This window comes from Oncorhynchus masou, chromosome 30, assembly GCF_036934945.1.
Source record: "Oncorhynchus masou masou isolate Uvic2021 chromosome 30, UVic_Omas_1.1, whole genome shotgun sequence".
NCBI lineage: Eukaryota > Metazoa > Chordata > Actinopteri > Salmoniformes > Salmonidae > Oncorhynchus > Oncorhynchus masou.
In genome coordinates, this window is record NC_088241.1 from 33991183 (window position 1) to 34013331 (window position 22149).

Genomic DNA, 22149 nt, shown 5'->3' on the forward strand with positions numbered 1-22149 from the left:
AGAGAAAGTAATAGCTACTCCCTGCCTGCAATTACATGTAAATGACTTACAATATTATCTTCCTGTTGAAACACATTACATTCCTCTTGATACCTTGTTTGACATTAATGATAAACTGGAATAACTATTCTTTCACTGCCTACTAATGTAGTTACTGTGTGTGTTGGCTAGCTTTGTGTATTGGTTGGACTCCTGGAGTTGTGCATTGTTCTGGTGGTTGGCGACAGAAAATAAGCATACTACAATGTGGCCGGGCTTCACCCCCCAAAAAACCCATTCCTGTCAACAAAAGCATATGTGTAATCTCTAGGAACGTTACTTACCAGACATGAAGTGAAATGTGTCCCTTGTTATCAAATGAACATCAGAATCCAACTTTTGTCCAAACCGCACTACTTTTTTTGGGGGTGAAGCCGGCTATATTGTGGTATGGTTAATTTTCGTCGCCAACCACCAGAACTAATCACAACTCAGGGTGTCCAACCAATACAGACTCTCGATTTTGAGTCCCAAAGCTGTATTGGTCAGAACTGCTCTATGGCTGCTCTCAAGGCTCATATGTTACAGGGAATGCCAATAGCAGGTGTTTCTAAAGGCAATATGTTAATATAATTCCCTCAGTTATTTCTAATAAAAACAGCTGGGCATCTATTATTGGCCACTAGTCTGGAGTATTGGCCCTCAAATGTAGATAGGTCCTAGGCCTAGGTCATAGCCAAATACCCTTAGCCTATGTACTGCTGTCATAAATCTATAGAGATTATAGGGATTTACAATAAATCTTATTGTTATTGGACGCAACAGGCAGCTAGGTGTTTCATACTATTTTAACAATAGGCTACCCTTTTTTCAGCTGAGTAGCCGAAAGTGGCAATGCTGACCACCAAAATACTCACAGGAGGTAGACCCCACATGGCAAACATTTTCTCATAAACAGTTACATAGTTACATGCTAGTTACATGCTTCTAACATGTGGCATAACAAATATAACAATTCATTGATTGATGGTGACGCAATATTGCTAGCCAATCCCGGAACCAGTTCACAAAACTCAACTCTACGCTCGATGCAATAGAACAGAGTTGAATATTCCTCAGCTACACATGCTACCTTGATTGATTTCAACCCAACAAAACGGGCAAAAATGCATATATATATTTTTTCTTTGACGTCACGTGCGGACAGTAATGTCAAATTGCATTGTCTATCAAGTGTGAATGTGTTCACTTATTATAATACTCTAAACATTTATACACTCTCTATAATACATAATGAGGCTAGATGTTTTTTCTATTATTAAAATATGTTTATTTTGTGTTGCACTGTAGCCTATTTCTAGAAAATGCATAAACTAAACTTACTCAGACAACACTGATAGGCCCACAATGGGAGAACACATATTTGATATCCTACAAATGTCCAGAACTGGATAAAATATAAAAGGTAAATGTGTGCTTATGACGTGCTTTTAAGACAAGGTTACAACAAATGTACATTCTCTGATACCTGCAGGGTCAAAGCCTCTTGTGTGTTCAAAGTAGACCAGCATGGAGTATTGATTTGGCTGGAATCACTCAGATCTGAGAGAAATGTGTTAGTTGATTGTTTCCCAGCAGGTCCTTCTTCTAGCGATGCGGTGGCCCGGTGGGATAGAGGAGGTAAGAGGTAAAGCCATCTCTAGCTAAGATGCAGCGCTCTGCTTGCATCGATTTTGGGAGGTATAAGCGTAGCTTGGAAGAGTAGCTGCGGCTTTCGCAACATGGGGATCCTAATAAAATACCAAAAATACCAAATAAGCAGGGTTTAAATTGGGCCAGGTCCTGCTGGGTCCGAGACCCGGCACCTAAACTCAGCAAAAAAAGAAACAGCCCCTTTTCAGGACCCTGTCTTTCAAAGATAATTTGTAAAGATCCAAATAACTTCACAAATCTTCATTGTAAAGGGTTTAAACACTGTTTCCCATGCTTGTTCAATGAAACATAAACAATGAATCAACATGCACCTGTGGAACGGTCGTTAAGACACTAACAGTTTACAGACAGTAGGCAATTAAGGCCACAGTTTTGAAAACTTAAGACACTAAAGAGGCCTTTCTACTGACTCTGAAAAACACCAAAAGAAAGATGCCCATGGTCTCTGCTCATCTGCGTGAACGTGCCTTAGGCATGCTGCAAGGAGACGTGAGGACTGTAGATGTGGCCAGGGCAATAAATTGCAATGTCTGTACTGTGAGACGCCTAAGGCAGCGCTACAGGGAGACAGGAAGGACAGCTGATCGTCCTTAGTGGCAGACAACGTGAAACAACACCTGCACAGGATCGGTACATCCGAACATCACACCTGCGGGACAGGTACAGGATGGCAACACCAGGAATGCACAATCCCTCCATCAGTGCTCACTGTCCACAATAGGCTGAGAGAGGCTGGACTGAGCGCTTGTAGGCCTGTTGTAAGGCAGGTCCTCACCAGACATCACCGGCAACAACATCACCTAAGGGCACAAACCCACCATCGCTGGACCAGACAGGACTGGCAAAAAGTGCTCTTCACTGACGAGTCGCAGTTTTGTCTCACCAGGGGTGATGGTCGGATTTGCATTTATCGTTGAAGGAATGAGCGTTACACCGAGGCCTGTACTCTGGAGCGGGATCGATTTCAAGGTGGAGGGTCCGTCATGGTCTGAGGCGGTGTGTCACAGCGTCATCGGGCTGAGCTTGTTGTCATTGCATGCAATCTCAATGCTGTGCGTTACAGGGAAGACATCCTCCTCCCTCATGTGGTACACTTCCTGCAGGCTCAACCTGACATGACCCTCCAGCATGACAATGCCACAGCCATACTGCTCGTTCTGTGCGTGATTTCCTGCAACACAGGAATGTCGGTGTTCTGCCATTGCAAGCGAAGAGCCCGGATCTCAATCCCATTGAGCACGTCTGGGACCTGTTGGATCGGAGGGTGAGGGCTAGGGCCATTCCCCCCAGAATTGTCCAGGAACTTGCAGGTGCCTAGTTGGGAGAGTGGGGTAACATCTCACAGCAAGAACTGGCAAATCTGGTGCAGTCCATGAGTAGGAGATACACTGCAGTACTTAATGCAGCTGGTGGCCACACCAGATACTGACTGTTACATTTGATTTTGACCCCCCCTTTGTTCAGGGACACATTATTCAATTTCTGTTAGTCGCATGTCTGTGGAACTTGTTCAGTTTGTGTCTCAGTTGTTGAATCTTGTTATGTTCATCCAAATATTTACACATGTTAAGTTTGCTGAAAATAAACGCAGTTGACAGTGAGAGGATGTTTATTTTTTTGCTGAGTTTATAATCCAAATGAGTGCCGGGCACAGCTGGAACCCAGTACCTTTGGTTATTGGAATTCACCAATGAAAAATTGTTGTCCAATTTACCACAGCCAATAATACGATTAAGCAACAGCAAAATCATATAATCCCGTAGAAGAATGTTTACTTATTTAATTGTTCAGCTTGTTACATTCTATGCAATAAAATAATATTCCTCTTCAGGTGATAATATTCCTCTCCCTCCACACAGGGAGAGAAATATTCATACCCAGTCATTCTACAACATTCTTTAAAAAACCCTAGAACCAATGTCCACACCCTCATGGAAATGTAATTAGCGTAATCAAACAATCCCCATAAAAACCTGTCAGTTTAAGCTAGAGATATCAGTTTTGCACTGGATGCATCTCAATCCACCGCATCTGTCGCACTTCCACATTGGAGGAGAAAGTTGACAGTTCAATCGGTTTGGCCTACAAACTATTATACCTCTGGAAAGATGAGACTCTCACGAACATGATGGCGTTCTCTGTTTTGCGCTGCGACCTCCATAAGCGTCTTGGGAATTGTTTGAATTCGGTACAGCCAATCTGACAACTTCTGTCTGTAGCGTCCGAACAGTTTGGCCTCCATACTAATAAGACTCTCACGAACACGTACATGTCGGTTGTTTTGCTCTAGAAGGCCTGCAGGCCTCACAAGACTCGTCGGAAAGTTTCCTTGAAAAAAATGTATGGAAGTACTGTATATACTGTATGCAGACTGTGCCAAAAATAAGAGGTTAAATACATGTTTACTGAACTTTCATATATCTCTCAGATATAGGACAGACACTTCAGAACAAACTTCCTTTAGACTATCTGTTGTTCCATGTAGTGAATCTGTCATTCAATGCGTTTGTATGGGCAAATAGCAGTAAGGCCAAAAATAATTTTCCATCAAATAATTGTATATATATTTGTTGGATACTTCATGGGGTCTTTACATTTCAAATCAAATAGCTAAGTGGTCCTTGGATTGACCTTCTTAAAACAATTCCATATACTGTAGCTTAGTAGAACCCACCCCCCTACCCTTGCTTAGATAGGGCTTAGACTGTTATGGGTTAATGCAGTTGAGTGAAAACACACCATTGAAAGCAGTGTTGATGGCCACTGTTAAAAGAGGAGGATCAAGGAGCTTTCTGGTCTTAATAGGTTACACTTATTTCTTAAAACCAAGAAATGTGTAAAATGCACTATTTTATAACCTTAGCTTTTAGCAGCAGCATTGGTTTATGCGTCAATGTCATTGAATGCATAGGAAAGGTGTAACAGGTAGGCCTGTTACATTATATTCACAGTGCATGATCCTTGGTTGCCTGAGTGCCACTGGAATGTTTTTTGGACATTCAAGTCATAAATATGTTGGTTTTTAGAGTTTGTGATCTAGCTAATAATTAGCCCAATTTGGTAAATGCAGATGGGCAACTCTAAGCCTATTTATTTATAGCCACTATGCTGCATCAGGTGGGGTAAATTGGGTGATAATGCTTAGATAGCACATCTGCCTGATAATATGGACCAATGTTATTGGGCTAATTTCTGGAGGGGAAAATAATATTTTAGATGTCAGCATCATTCTATTTGAATTCACTTTAGAGTAGTGTCCTTTTAAAAACTCACTAGAATTGTCCTTCTCACACAGTCCACAACCTGCAGCATGCTGTGATAGCATAGCAGCTAAGAGCATTGGGCCAATATCTGAAAGGTTGCTAGTTCTAATCCCTGAGCTGACGAGGTGAAAATCTGTTGATGTTCCCTAGAGCAAGGAACTTAACACTAGTTGCTTTGGCTAAATATAATGTATTTTTGTCAGTATATATTGTTTAGGCTAATACACTACTATAGTGAGATAGAACTGGGTAGAAAGGCATATACCCACAGGAAAAATGTTCACGCCCCCACCTTGCATGATTGAAGACTAAGGATAGGCAGGTTGCCTAGTGGTTAGTGCGTTGGACTAGTAACCGCAAAGGTTGCTAGAGCGAATCGCTGAGCTGACAATGTAAAAGTCTGTTGTTTTGCCCCTGAACAAGGAAGTTAACCCTCTGTACCTAGGCCGTCATTGAAAATAAGAATTTGTTCTGAACTGACTTACCTAGTTTAAAAAAACGCTTGCTGTCTCTTGATATCACATTGACAAGAACAGATCACAAGAGTGTTAGTGCAATGACAAAAGACTGTTGGGAGATAATGTCTTTCTAAACATGTGTCTATTTTTAGTAGCTGCATTGGTGTCAGAAGTGGGATGGCGTGAGGACTTGGTATAGAGAGGTGTCGGGATACTCTCTCCTCAAGGAAGGGGTAATATAGTGAGTGACCTTTATTCAACACCTAGCAATATTATCAAGCAGTTCAGACATCTTGGTCTAAGGGTTAAGGTGTTGGCTTGACAGTTATTGGACCTGGGTTCAAATTTCTGTTGGGCCTGTTATGTTTAGTAGAGTAATAATGAATCATTAATTATAACAATATTATTGCTATGAAGTCGATAGATTATGAATGAAAGAATGTCCACTTATAAACATGGGTTGCTACATATTTATTATTATAGCAGCAGCACCTGGATTCTGCAGAGGCGAATTATACACTGTAGAAAATCTTTGGGTGCAGTCAGAGGTAGAGGCCGAAGTGAAAGGGTCGACTTGGTCTGCTTAAAGACGCACTGTGCAGAAATCGCTCCTCCACATCCTGGTTGCTAAAATGCTAATAGTTTGCCTCATTTCAATTTATGTCACAAAACAAGCACGTATAGTGTAGCGAATCATTGTACCATCTAAATACTGTGAAATATACTTTCCATTACCAAAAATATTGTATTGTCCGCTGTTTGAAGCTGGCATAAAACCGAAAAAACAGGGAAAAACGAAACTTAAAAATAGGAAACATAGAAATAATGCACATAGTACAGATCTACTGCTTCTTAGACTTGCGTTCAATGATAATAACACTTGCGTTCAACAGATCTATAACACATAATCTCTATGTGAATGTGGTCAGGTCGTCCAAAAAGTTACATATTGCAGCTCTAATGCTTAAGGGGGCAATGCATCATATATACATACAGTCATTGGGACAATGAGCGAGTGTCGAATTTGGTCAAGGTGAATTGCTATTTTTATAGATGAGGCTTATTTTATACGTTTCATAATGCTCAAGTTATAATGAGTGTGATATGTCTGCTGCAAAAATATAATTGGCTAGAATCGTGCCTCCTCTCGCAATGTATTGCCCTGAGTAGAGCGCTCAGTCGACCATCTTGGCAAAATAATAGACCCTCTTTGGTGCAGTCTATTTGACAAGAAAACCTCAAAGACCCATAATGCCACACGTTTCTGTCATGTGATTTTACATGACTTGCATAGTGCGTTTGTCAACAAGAAACCGTTTTGATATCTGGAGAATTCAGTGAATTCCTTTAGTTTTCCTTTGCTTACCATTAGCTAGTTAAATATTTAAAGTCACCAATGGATAGTTGAACATATAACGCTCTTCTGTTATCGCTTCCAATCTCAATCATCATGGCAGAAGTAGAGAAGGTAAGCGTAGCATATTTCTCATCTGTTTTGCAATCAAATCAATGGACTTTATCTTCGTGCATTGGCTTTTCTAGGATATGATTCTAACATTACAATTATTTATTTGCATTTGTAACCTATTATACATGTGATGAAGACAGTGCGTTGCTGAAAAATGTAAAGAAAGACAACAGTATTTTGCTAGTTCTTCGTATAACGCCAGCTTGTAGTCCTAAAACCCGGAAATAAGTTACCTCTTTACTTTAGGCACCCCATTTAAAAAATGGGGGAAAGAATAGGGCTTTGGAATAAACGTCGAAAATAAGGCCTGAGGTTATATATTTTGTTCTATTAGATCATATCAGTCAGTTACCATGGCCTTTGAATTGTGAGCCCTTTGTGTTTTTGTTACATCAATTCTAAAAATTACATTCTAAAAAATTCACAAAGTGATGTTAGCTAATGAAGATTATCGAGAACCCTTCTTCACCACGGACCTTATTTTCGGCATTTATGGTTTGATTTCAAATTTCGGGCAATGTTATTTAGATTTTTTTTTTTAATGGAACCTCTTTAAACTGCTTTTTATCTATCAGAATATTTTCTTCACTCTGTCTGGAAACAAGATCTAATATTGTCTGAGACCACACTATTTAAAAAAATAAAGATTTTGATCGGTTTCCCCAAATCCCGGATGGAAAATGTCAGTACCACCACGTCATAAATATTCCTATTTTAGTTGAAAAGGTAATTACAGATATTTTATATAACATTTCACGTTATTTTTTGGGAAGCTTTCTTAATTATATGAATTCATCATGTCTAGATATCCATATATGCCTTGATGATACTTAGAAACATGTATTTACCACATCAAAACTAATATTTTACATAAATCCTAAAATAATCTTAAGAACACGTTCACATATGGGAAACCTCAATATCAATTGCAATTTAATACACCTTTTCCTCAAAAATATGTACTGTGATGGTAATGACAGCGTGGTGGGAATGACATAATATAAACAACTGATGAAAATACCATTAAATATTTTTTATGTCACAGTTGTATATGTTTAATTTCGTTGAAGATATAGAACACACCATTCAAACCTCACAATTTTGGGATTCAATGCATTAGGCAGAAATACATAGTTGGAAACACTGGTTGACATTAAACAAATGATTGTTCACTGGTTGCAGTCTATTAAGTCAGACTCGTGAGATAGGTGTGTGCTCACTCAATATTAGATTTTGCCCTTAATACCCTCTATTGCTTAACGAGAGAGCAAATTTCCTCCCAGACTGTGCTATCAAGGCTCAGGGACAAGCCCAAACACATTCTCTGGTTGGTACCATACAATGTCCTCTCTCATTGGCCAATATAATCGGTTGTCTCCCACACAATTCATCGTCTTGACTAGAGCGTAGCTCTCTGCATCAACATCTTGTATAATACCAGGGTAAGGGTCATGTATAAATCATATTTCACAACACACCACTTTCCAATCAGTCCCTCATGTATGTCAGAAATGGGCTGTATTGCGCGAGGAGATGGCTGTGGTGCTGTGCAGGTTAACGTAGAATGTTGTGCTTTGTCTGCCTCTGTTTTGGCCCACAGACTGTAATAATTCAACAATCACATAGAAGTGGAATGATTTGAGGGGTGGGTAGGTCATCATTGTGTAGCTGTAAGACTTCAGGTGAGTGTGGCGGTGTGTTCCTTGACAGGTATGACACCATAACCACTCTTTTCTGGATAGTTGATCTTCTGTTTTTTTGGTTTATTTTCCATTGCCTCCTTTTTTCTCGCTGGAAGAGTTGTGAGGTGGATTTCAGTGTACCACTTTCTTTTCTTTTGAGGTATCTTTCTTTTTGTTTCTTAAGATACTCCTGGTATCTTTATAGGATCTTGTTTTGTTTATGTACACTACCAAAAAGTATGTGGACACCTGCTTGTTGAACATCTCATTCCAAAATCATGGGAATTAATATGGAGTTGGTCCTGCCCTTTCCTGATTATAACAGCCTCCACTCATCTGGGAAGGCTTTCCACTAGATGTTGGGACATTGCTGCAGGGACTTTCTTCCATTCAGCCACGATCATTGAGGTCGGGCACTGATTTTGGGTGATTAAGGCCTGGCTTGCAGTCGGCTTTCCAATTCATCCCAAAGGTTTTCAATGGGGTTGAGGTCAGGGCTTTGTGCAGGTCGGTCAAGTTCTTCCACACCGATCTCAACAAACCATTTCTTTTTGGACCTCGCTTTGTGCACGGGGGCATTGTTTCCATTTAAGAAATGCTTTCACCAGAATAGGCCTAATGAATAAGCCAAGTACCTCAACTCCTCCACAGAGTTGAGAGCAGACTAGTTTTTGAAAGAAATCTCAGACTCCTTCAATTCGCTTTGCAGTTTATACTTACATTTTTTTAAATTCCAGAGGTACTGCCCCTATAAAGTAATTTCTCATTTGACCTATGTGGCATTGATATGAGTCAAACATTTATTATAGTGTCAAAATTGACTACAAAGTGTAAACAGGATAATTTTGGTCATAGTCAGTCTCGTCCAAAACCGAGATTTGCGAGATGATAGGAAAAAAGTGTGTGTCACGGAATGAAGGTACCCACAGTTGTCTGTGGGTTGGATTTATTTTAATCCTGCCCACATGCCCACAACTGTCAGCGCCCAAGTAATCGCCAATTCGCCAATTCGCAGTGCACCTGCATTTAGCCCGATAACAATGCTCATGGTGAATTGGCAACATAGGGTTAATAAGAGAAATTGCACAATGTAAATGGGACATTATTTAAAAATGTCAATGGCTACAAATTTTGATGATGTAACCCTTTACACTCATACCATACAGGTTGAAAATGGCAGATTTGGGCACTGATAAATGGCTAAATTGGAACACAGTGGCTGTACAGTAACATGCTATATATGAGCTCAGGCTCTGCACTTTACAGTGCTGTATTGGTTTTGACTGACAGTCGTTATGAACTTGAACACTGCGCACGACAAGAAGTTGTGCTCATCCCTCCCACTAAATGGGCAGCTTTAGCACATTTTTGTTGATTCAGTGAAGGAAATGCTGTATATTAAGAGGACTTTCAACTGTATTTTGAAAGACGAGATGTTGAGGAATATAATAAATACTGCTTTGTCATACCAGCAAGCCAAACACTAGTGAGTCCAAATGTGCACCATACCCTGGGTTATTCTGAAGAAATTGTGCCTATGCTTGCAGTGGTGACGTGTCTTCCGGGCACCTGGGGCAGAGCTGTTGCCTGTTTTGCATGTTATGTTGTCATTCATTTGTGTCATAGTTTGCAAACAATTAAAACATTGCCATAGATTTACATTTGAAGTGCCCATCCAAGAAGGCTCAAGGTCATTGGCCACAGATAAAATGATGTAAAATTACAACAAGTGGGAAATTGCAAATTCATCAATGAGTGGTTTGGAAAGAATCAGTGGCTAATTGCAGGCGTTGCAAAGCAATCACTGTTTTGCTTCCCCTGCCTGCTATTTGGTGGAGAGTGTGTGTGGTCCATGTCTGGGTTTAAGGATTTAAAACATCTGTCTGAATGGGTCTCTTTTCCAAGCTTAAAGGATACGTATTCACACGTAACACCATGGGCCAGAAATGGTTGAATACCCTGGCCATGCTGTCAGTCCAGTATGACTTCTGCAGTGTTCAAAACAACTGGAAAATGGGAAATCTCAGACATCAGCTCTGACCTGAAGATCACTAATGTCATGATTCAACCTTGTTTTTTCAGAGTTCCCAGTTTTCTTGAAAGTAGAGGTCGACCGATTTAATTGGAATGGCCGATTTAATTAGGGCCGATTTCAAGTTTTCATAACAATCAGAAATCTGTGTTTTTGGACACCGATTTGGCAGATTTTTTTTTTTTTTTTTTTACACCTTTAATCTTTATTTAACTAGAAAAGTAAGTTAAGAACACATTCTTATTTTCAATGACGGCCTAGGAATGGTGGGTCAACTGCCTCGTTCAGGGGCAGAACGACACATTTTTACCTTGTCAGCTCAGGGGATTCAATCCTGCAACCTTACAGTTAACTCGTCCAATGCTCTAACCACCTGCCTCATTGCACTCCACGAGGAGACTGCCTGTTACGCGAATGCAGTAAGCCAAGGTAAGTTGCTAGCTAGTGTAACAGTATAACTTTAGACCGTCCCCTCGCCCATACCCGGGCGCGAACCAGGGACCCTCTGCACACATCAACAACAGTCACCCTCAAAGCATCGTTACCCATTGCTCCACAAAAGCTGCGACCCTTGCAGAGCAAGGGGAACTACTACTTCAAGGTCTCAGAGCAAGTGACGTCACCGATTGAAACGCTATTTAGCTAGCCAACTAGCTAGCTAACTAGCTAGCCATTTCACATCCGTTACACTCTAGCATTCAACTTATCTTATAAAAAACAATCAATCAATCAATCATAATCACTAGTTAACTACACATGGTTGATATTACTAGATATTATCTAGCGTGTCCTGCATTGCATATAATCGATGCGGTGCTTATCGTTGCTCCAATGTCTACCTAACCATAAACATCAATGCCTTTCTTAAAATCAATACACAGAAGTATATATGTTTAAACCTGCATATTTAGCTAAAGGAAATCCAGGTTAGCAGGCAATATTAACCAGGTGAAATTGTGTCACTTCTCTTGCGTTCATTGCACGTAGAGTCAGTGTATATGCAACCGTTTGGGCCGCCTAATTTGCCAGAATTTTATGTAGTTATGACATAACATTGAAGATTGTGCAACGTAACAGGAATATTTAGACTTATGGATGCCACATGTTAGATAAAATACGGAACGGTTCCGTATTTCACTGAAAGAATAAACATTTTGTTTTGAAAATGATAGTTTCCGGATTCGACCATATTAATGACCTAAGGCTTGTATTTCTGTGTGTTATCATGTTATAACTAAGTTTATGATTTGATAGAGCAGTCTGACTGAGCGATGGTAGGCAGCAGCAGGCTCGTAAGCATTCATTCAAACAGCACTTTCGTGCGTTTGCCAGCAGCTGTTTATGACTTAAAACCTATCAACTCCTGAGATTAGGCTTGTGTAACCGATGTAAAATGGCTAACTAGCTAGCGGGGTGCGCGCTAATAGCATTTCTAACGTCACTCGCTCTGAGACTTGGAGTGGTTGTTCCCCTTGCTCTGCAAGGGCCATGGCTCTTGTGGAGCGATGGGTAACGCTGCTTCTAGGGTGGCTGTTTTCATTGTGTTCCTTGTTCGAGCCCAGGTTGGAGCGAGGAGATGAACATCCAATAGTCAAAGGTTAATGAAATACAAATGGTATAGAGAGAAATAGTCCTATAATAACTACAAGCTAAAACTTCTTACCTGGGAATATTGAGGACTCATGTTAAAAGGAACCACCAGCTTTCATATGTTCTGAGCAAGGAACTTAAACGTTAGCTTTCTTACATGGCACATATTGCACTTTTACTTTCTTCTCAAACACATTGTTTTTTGCATCATTTAAACCAAGTGGAACATGTTTCATTATATATTTGAGGCTACATTGATTTATTGATGTATTATATTAAGTTAAAATAAGTGTTAATTCAGTATTGTTGTAATTGTCATTATTACAAATGAATAAATAAAAAATAGTCAGATTAATCGGTATCTGCCTTTTTTGGTCCTCCAATAATCGGTATCGGCATTGAAAAATCATAATCGGTCGACCCCTACTTGAAAGCACCATAATTCACAGAATGCCAGACTTTGATGACAAATTTGCCAACAAGAAGGACCACCCTCCACCTTCCTGTTCAAGGGAGCACAGCACAACAGTCCAAAACGTCCCAAAATGTCTTGTAGACTGCTGCATAAATTATGTAATATGCCAGGGAGATATGTATACTGTAGCTAAGTAAGTAATACTAAGTGTATGTTGTGTAGTAAGCTATTAGTAGCCTATGTGCCTCACCCTAATCATTTGGGTGTCTTTCCCCCTCAGCACTTAGCCTACTGTTCTGTGGTGGTGCACATGTAGTCTATAGCCTGTTTAATACACTGCTCAAAAAAATAAATGAACACTTAAACAACACAATGTAACTCTAAGTCAATCACACTTCTGTGAAATCAAATTGTCCACTTAGGAAGCAACACTGATTGACAATAAATTTCACATGCTGTTGTGCAAATAGAATAGACAACAGGTGGAAATTATAGGCAATTAGCAGGACACCCCCAATAAAGGAGTGGTTCTGCAGGTGGTGACCACAGACCACTTCTCAGTTCCTATGCTTCCTGGCTGATGTTTTGTTCACTTTTGAATGCTGGCAGTGCTTTCACTCTAGTGGTAGCATGAGACGGAGTCTACAACCCACACAAGTGGCTCAGGTAGTGCAGCTCATCCAGGATGGGACATCAATGCGAGCTGTGGCAAGAAGGTTTGCTGTGTCTGTCAGCGTAGTGTCCAGAGCATGGAGGCGCTACCAGGAGACAGGCCAGTACATCAGAAGATGTGGAGGAGGCCGTAGGAGGGTAACAACCCAGCAGCAGGACCGCTACCTCCACCTTTGTGCAAGGAGGAGCACTGCCAGAGCCCTGCAAAATGACCTCCCATCTGCTCAAACGGTCAGAAACAGACTCCAGAGAACACCAAGATTGGCAAATTCACCACTGGCGCCCTGTGCTCTTCACAGATGAAAGCAGGTTCACACTGAGCACATGTGACAGACGTGACAGAGTCTGGAGACGCTGTGGAGAACGTTCTGCTGCCTGCAACATCCTCCAGCATGACCAGTTTGGCGGTTGGTCAGTCATGGTGTGGGGTGGCATTTCTTTGGGGGGCCGCACAGCCCTCCATGTGCTTGCCAGAGGTAGTCTGACTGCCATTAGGTACCGAGATGAGATCCTCAGACCCCTTGTGAGACCATATGGTGGTGCGGTTGGCCCTGGGTTCCTCCTAATGCAAGACAATGCTAGACCTCATGTGGCTGGAGTGTGTCAGCAGTTCCTGCGAGAGGAAGGCATTGATGCTATGGACTGGCCCGCCCGTTCCCCAAACCTGAATCCAATTGAGCACATCTGGGACATCATGTCTCGCTCCATCCACCAATGCCACGTTGCACCACAGACTGTCCAGGAGTTGGTGGATGCTTTAGTCGAGGTCTGGGAGGAGATCCCTCAGGAGACCATCCGCCACCTCATCATGAGCATGCCCAGGCATTGTACGGAGGTCATACAGGCACGTGGAGGCCACACACACTACTGAGCCTCATTTTGACTTGTTTTAAGGACATTACATCAAAGTTGGATCAGCCTGTAGTGTGGTTTTCCACTTTAATTTTGAGTGTGACTCCAAATCCAGACCTCCATGGGTTTATAAATTTGATTTCCATTGATAATTTTTGTGTGATTTTTGTTGTCAGCACATTCAACTATGTAAAGAAAAAAGTATTTAAGAATATTTCATTCATTCAGATCTAGGATGTGTTATTTTAGTGTTCCCTTTATTTTTTTTGAGAAGTGTATAAATGTCATTTAATATTAAGAGCTTTCACTGTCTGCTTATATGCCCCCTTTATTTATCCTATGGTTCTGACTTGGTGTACAGGAAGAATACTGTAAGAACGGCCCATGTTCGGAATTCTGTCTCTGTACGTTTCAAAAGTGCTGAACAAATCATTATATTGACTACGTCCGTCTTAGCTCGCTCATTGTCTTAATCGAAATTACGGCTTGCCTGTTATCCGCTCATCATTCCCTTATCCTGTAGTTTGTACATCTCAATTGTTATAGGCCTATTGCTTATATAGGTCTATATCATTAGTATTGTATTCATCATTTTATGCAATGTTGGAATGATTTCATTGTTTTGCTTACTTTGTGTATTATAATTTGCTCATGTGCTTTTCTTGACGAGGAGGAGATGCTATATAATGTTGTTGGGTCTGTAACCAAATATTTGTTTTCAACAAACAGTTCAGTAATAGACCCATGTAATTCCAGTTGATATTGCGAGAGTTGTTTTGTTTGCGCAATGTAATAATAATAGTAATAATAAATGTAATAATGTTTGTATGGTTCAAAAGTAAAAACTAATTTGGCGTTCGTTATTTAAGGAGAATGCGGCTCTTATCGACTTACACAAATCCACAAGGAGTCAGTAGAAGCCACATTTGTTTAAGCAAGTCAGCCATATCAGCTATGGCTTTTAAAAAGGTTGTAAATGAGGCTTAATGAACTGTTTCGCTGCCAGACAAGGCTCTGCTAATAGCCAGGTGTAGCGTTGGTAAGGATTCACTCCATGGTGCTGAAAGGAAAGCTGCTGTTGGGACAGCTTTATGTAGGCCCTAACAGTTTGTGGGCACCGTTTGTCACCATTATACGGCAATTCATGTATTGTTTAGTGTTGTGCAGTGGCTTTGCTGGCATGCATCTAAAACAAAATGTGGAGTTTGCCCCACCAAGATTTACATGCTAAAATTGGCATCGTATGTTTGTCTACCGTGAAGAAAATTTGCCGCGGCACGCTGAATGCACTCGTGACCAGTGGCGATTTTAAGCATGTAAATCTTGGTGGGTCCAAAGGAGAAAAAAAGTGGGATGCATGTCACTACACAACACTAAACAATACATTAATTGCACTATAATGGTGACAAACGGTGCCCACAAACTGTTAGGGCCTACATAAAGCTGTCCCAACAGAAGTCCAAACACCTTACCACTGCTACACCTGGCTATCAGCAGAGCCTTGTCTGGCATCGAAGTAGTTCATTCAGCATTATTTACTGCCTTTAAAAAAAACAACACTGATATGGCAGACTTGCTACAACAAATGTGGTTTCTACTGACAATTGAGATGTACAAACTATGGCATATGTGGACGACAAGCGGATAAGAGGCAATCTGTTATTTCGATTAAGACAATAATGAGCGAGCTAGGATGGACGTAGTCAACTATTTATTCAGCACTTTTGAAATGAACAGCGACAGAATTCCGATTATGGGCCGTTCTTAGTGTAATCCCTGTACAACAAGTCAGAACCATAGGAAAAATAAAGGGGGCATATAAACAGACAATGAGAGCTCTAACAATATTTGATTATATTTCTCTAAAACAGGTTATAGGCTACATGTGCACTGAACACCGTTTGGGTCTTTGCGTGTCAAAAAAGATACACGTCATACAACACTATTTGACATGTTAAATCAGCTTTTAACTTGACATGTCAAATAACACATTTCTATTATAGAATTTTGTGTGTGCTGAATTTGCACGTGCAAGCCAAGTTCGATTAAAACATTCCCTAACCAGAAACCGTGGATTGATGGCAGCATTCGCGTGAAACTGAAAGTGCGAACCACTGCTTTCAATCAGGGCAAGGTGTCTGGTAACATGACTGAATACAAACAGTGCAGCTATTCCCTCCGTAAGGCTATCAAACAAGCTAAGCGTCAGTACAGAGACAAAGTAGAATCTCAATTCAACGGCTCAGACACGAGGCATGTGGCAGGGTCTACAGTCAATCACGGACTACAGGAAGAAATCCAGCACAGTCACGGACCAGGATGTCTTGCTCCCAGGCAGACTAAATAACTTTTTTGCCCGCTTTGAGGACAATACAGTGCCACTGACACGGCCTGCAACGGAAACATGCGGTCTCTCCTTCACTGCTGCCGAGTTGAGTAAAACATTTAAACATGTTAACCCTCACAAGGCTGCAGGCCCAGACGGCATCCCCAGCCGCGCCCTCAGAGCATGCGCAGACCAGCTGGCTGGTGTGTTTACGGACATATTCAATCAATCCCTATACCAGTCTGCTGTTCCCACATGCTTCAAGAGGGCCACCATTGTTCCTGTTCCCAAGAAAGCTAAGGTAACTGAGCTAAACGACTACCGCCCCGTAGCACTCACTTCCGTCATCATGAAATGCTTTGAGAGACTAGTCAAGGACCATATCACCTCCACCCTACCTGACACCCTAGACCCACTCCAATTTGCTTACCGCCCAAATAGGTCCACAGACGATGCAATCTCAACCACACTGCACACTGCCCTAACCCATCTGGACAAGAGGAATACCTATGTGAGAATGCTGTTCATCGACTACAGCTCGGCATTCAACACCATAGTACCCTCCAAGCACGTCATCAAGCTCGAGACCCTGGGTCTCGACCCCGCCCTGTGCAACTGGGTACTGGACTTCCTGACGGGCCGCCCCCAGGTGGTGAGGGTAGGTAACAACATCTCCTCCCCGCTTATCCTCAACACTGGGGCCCCACAAGGGTGCATTCTGAGCCCTCTCCTGTACTCCCTGTTCACCCACGACTGCGTGGCCACGCACACCTCCAACTCAATCATCAAGTTTGCGGACGATACAACAGTGGTAGGCTTGATTACCAACAACGACGAGACGGCCTACAGGGAGGAGGTGAGGGCCCTCGGAGTGTGGTGTCAGGAAAATAACCTCACACTCAACGTCAACAAAACTAAAGAGATGATTGTGGACTTCAGGAAACAGCAGAGGGAACACCCCCCCTATCCACATCGATGGAACAGTAGTGGAGAGAGTAGCAAGTTTTAAGTTCCTCGGCATACACATCACAGACAAACTGAATTGGTCCACTCACACAGACGGCATCGTGAAGAAGGCGCAGCAGCGCCTCTTCAACCTCAGGAGGCTGAAGAAATTCGGCTTGTCACCAAAAGCACTCACAAACTTCTACAGATGCACAATCGAGAGCATCCTGGCAGGCTGTATCACCGCCTGGTACGGCAACTGCTCCGCCCTCGACCGTAAGGCTCTCCAGAGGGTAGTGAGGTCTGCACAACGCATCACCGGGGGCAAACTACCTGCCCTCCAGGACACCTACACCACCCGATGTTACAAGAAGGCCATAAAGATCATCAAGGATATCAACCACCCGAGCCACTGCCTGTTCACCCCGCTATCATCCAGAAGGCGAGGTCAGTACAGGTGCATCAAAGCTGGGACAGAGAGACAGAAGCTGTTTTTCAATCTCAAGGCCATCAGACTGTTAAACAGCCACCACTAACATTGAGTGGCTGCTGCCAACACACTGACACTGACTCAACTCCAGCCACTTTAATAATGGGAATTGATGGGAAATGATGTAAATATATCACTAGCCACTTTAAACAATGCTACTTTATATAATGTTACTTACCCTACATTATTCATCTCATATGCATACGTATATACTGTACTCTAAATCATCGACTGCATCCTTATGTAATACATGTATCACTAGCCACTTTAACTATGCCACTTTGTTTACATACTCATCTCATATGTATATACTGTACTCGATACCATCTACTGTATCTTGCCTATGCTGCTCTGTACCATCACTCATTCATATATCCTTATGTACATATTCTTTATCCCCTTACACTGTGTATAAGACAGTAGTTTAGGAATTGTTAGTTAGATTACTTGTTGGTTATTACTGCATTGTCGGAACTAGAAGCACAAGCATTTCGCTACACTCGCATTAACATCGGCTAACCATGTGTATGTGACAAATAAAATTTGATTTGATTTGGTCATTATGGCCAAACAGTTCAATTTTTGTTTCATCAGACCAGAGGACATTTCTCCAACAAGTACAATTTTTGTCCCCATGTGCAGTTGCAAACCGTAGTCTGGCTTTTTTATGGCGGTTTTGTAGTAGTGGCTTCTTCCTCGCTGAGCGTCCTTTCAGGTTATGTCAATAAAGGACTCGTTTTACTGTGGATATAGATACTTTTGTACCGGTTTCCTCCAGCATCTTCACAAGGTCCTTTGTTGTTCTGGGATTGATTTGCACTTTTTGCACCAAAGAATGTTCATCTCTAGGAGACAGAATGCGTCTCCTTCCTGAGTGGTATGACGGCTGCGTGGTCCAATGGTGTTTATACTTGCATACTATTGTTTGTACAGATGAACATGGTACCTTCAGGCGTGAAATAATCTGTCTGTAAATAATTGTTGGAAAAATTACTTGTCATGCACAAAGTAGATGTCCTAACCAACTTGCCAAAACTATAGTTTGTTAACATGAAAATTTGTGACGTGGTTGAAAAACGAGTTTTAATGACTCCAACCTAAGTGTATGTAAACTTCTGACTTCAACTGTATCTCCCTTGTATATTTCATTATTTATGCAGCAGCATGCAAGACATTTTTGGACTCGCCTTGTGAAGGCGACGAAGCGTTCCTTTGTGGGCAAGTTTTGTTATCAAGGTCTGGCGTTCTCTGGATTCATGGTGGGAACTTGGGGGGGAGAAAACACACAGCCACTCCATTGAATAGCAGGTTAGTGTTTGCTTTGCAATGCTTGCAGTTCGCCATTGATTCCTTCAAAACGACTCATTGTTGAATTTGCGATATCCAACTTGTTGTGTAATCTTCATGGCCAATGAGCTCCGATACATTTTATCTTCAATTTCTCCTCATTATTTCTCTTCATATGACAAGGATTAAAAAGGATTTTCCAGTAGATTGTCAACTTTATTCATGATGATGACTGCTAGCTAAGACTTTGAAAGGAAGATGTTGACATGATCAGTTCAAAGCTACTGTACATATAACTGGATTTCACCTTCATTTTATCTGTGGCCAATGACCTTGAGCCTTCTTGGAAGGGCAATTGTAATATAACTCAATGGCAGGACCCAAAGGACTGAAATTGTGGATGTCTACCCTTGCTAAGGACTTAAACTTGCAGATGACGTACTGTCCCCATGAGTGACAGAACACTGAGTCAATCACGGCGCAATGCTCCTATTTTCTGCTGGCTCGCCCCACCACCACAGAAAGCACTGCGCTGGGCTGAAACACCTGCATTTTGGAGCTACCTTACTCAAGAAAACAAAGAGACCGTGTGTGTACAGCTTTATTAACTGAATTATATATATATAATTTTTTTTTTTTTTTACATTGCTTGCAAACTGATATGTGACACGCTCTGCCCCACCTGCCCTGAATGACGGGTCGCCACTGCTCATGACTCTTTAAAAATTACGATTTGTTTCCCTGAATTGCATTGTGAAAGCCTAACACTGTAATGTCGTATTTTATAACTTCACTAGTCATGTTGGCAATATAACAACAAAATTGTGCAAAATTTCATTCACAAAAAGTATTTGTATAATCCACAGAATCCAAACATTACCCCATTTGATTGTGTCTACTTGTCCTCACCTAATTGGTCTAATAATTTCCCCATAATTTACTAACTTGTCCCTTTCAATTGCTACCACGGTTATGCATATGCTTTAAATCTTTTTTTCTGTATGACAAGTCAAACTTACTTTGCCACAGCTTCAACCGGCTGGTGTGCAACCAATTTGGCGAAATCATTTGGCTAACTCTTCCTACCTGCAAACACACACGAGACACCCACATCAATCAAACCACAGTCATGGCCATTAGCATTTAAAGGGCAATTTCACCACTTTTCAACCTCATTTGCATTATGTCCAGCACAATACCAGTGTCAACATGTGAAAACGGTGCATTTCTAGGTTTTGGAGAAAACAATATGATTAATGAATCTCCCATCATGCTTAGGGTCATGTATAAAAAAATATTGGGCAGGCCATTATTTTGGCTACCATGGCCATGTCCCCATCCACAGGGCCATGTCCCCATCCACAGGGCCATGTCCCCATCCACAGGGCCATGTCCCCATCCACAGGGCCATGTCCCCATCCACAGGGCCATGTCCCCATAGGAGGACAATGCCCCCATCCACAGGGCACTGAATGGTTTGATGAGCATGAAAACTATGTAAACCATATGCCTTGGCCGTCTCATTCACCAGATTTCAACCCAATTTAATACTTAGGGGAGATTCTGGAGCGGCGCCTGAGACAGCGTTTTCTACCACCATCAACAAAATACCAAATGATGCGATTTCTTGCGGAAGATTGGTGACGCTTCAATAGAGTTCCAGACACTTATAGAATCTATATTAAGAATTTGTGTTGGTATTTCCTTTATTTTGGCAGTTATCTGTATGTAGACACGGGTTTGGTGCTGGAAATTATGAATTTGAGGTTAAAAAGTGGCGGAATTGCCCTTAATGAACCAAATCTAAAACCAGGCCAAGTCAGGAAGTGCAGTTGCCCTTTTAAACCCTTACCGTGTAGCCTACCCATGTTTGCCCTTTGTGTGCCTTCCTTTGTTTGCTGAAATCCATACTTTTTAATAAAACGATAATAAAATACAACCACCAACTGTTTCCTCGTATCGACTGAGAGCGACTCGATGTCGCCGGAGGTACACTCCGCCCACTCTCATCTCCGCTCAACTCTGTTGATGTGAAGTACATCATGGAGTTGAGTTTGACAGATAATTAGCCAAGTAAAACTCAAACCAAACTGGTCTAAAGCAAACATTGCATCCATAATGTAATGTCATTTTTGCTTTAGATCTCTTGTCTTTTAATAAGCATGATTGTATGTCTTCTAGGGAAGAAAACCAAGTGAAGAATCCACAGATGACTCTGAGGTAAGATACTGTGTGCAAACTATGTATATGGCCCGCTAATAAAAAGTGGAACATTTTGATTAATTTAGGCTGAAGTAATTGTAGAAAATGCATGTGCTCTCTGTGCATTTATTCTCTTCCCACCTGTAAACATGTGAACAAACAACATTTTTTTTTACAGCAAAAACAAAGCAGATTTAGACATGTTATTATGCAATTATCCAGATGTTGTGAAAATCATCTGGGTTAACAGCAGAAGATAAAATGTCTGACCATGTCAGAGACGCACGCAGTTGTGAAGTACACTGTTGCACCACACCTTTTGATTCTGCATACGTTTGTATTATCCAGCTCCTGTAACTGTGCGTCTGGGAATCACTAAATAAAATATAGCATGTCAGACTGCTAGAGAGGGTGAGGAGCAGCCTGTCTTTAAATGATACAGAGAATGAAATGTAAGGAATAGCCAGTACATTGAGCAATTCCACCCCCTACTCCCCAAAGAAAAACCATTCCCGAATGGAGAAAGGAAATCTTCACCAGTAAATGAAAAGTCTGCCTGCCCCCTATCACCAGTCCACAAACAGAATCCTCTCGGCACACTAACACTCACAGGTAAACAAGCACCTGGGACTGCATGATTGTAAGTCCCCCTCTGACTCGCTACAAGCCCCCGCTTATTTAGTTATTTATTGTGGTGTAGCTTGCCCATTCGCTAGGCACCTGTCTCTGTGAGTGGGTTGTCAGTAGACCGACTTGATGAATGAAGTGAGTGTAG

General features: G+C 41.5%; 1 protein-coding gene across 2 annotated transcripts in view; it reads left to right on the forward strand.

Annotated features, from left to right (window-relative positions):
* The first annotated feature begins 6678 nt into the window (after nucleotides 1-6678).
* The window catches only part of LOC135522562 (vacuolar protein sorting-associated protein 41 homolog), a 32758-nt gene continuing 17287 nt past the window's right edge, over nucleotides 6679-22149 (forward strand). Inside the window, exons 1-2 of one of the 2 annotated variants that reach the window (XM_064948941.1) lie at nucleotides 6679-6881; nucleotides 21354-21392. In XM_064948941.1, the coding sequence (XP_064805013.1) occupies nucleotides 6864-6881; nucleotides 21354-21392 (57 nt within the window). In that variant the 5' untranslated portion in view covers nucleotides 6679-6863. Of the gene's footprint in view, nucleotides 6882-7550; nucleotides 7608-21353; nucleotides 21393-22149 lie in introns of those variants that run through there. The other variant, XM_064948943.1, reaches the window with a different exon arrangement.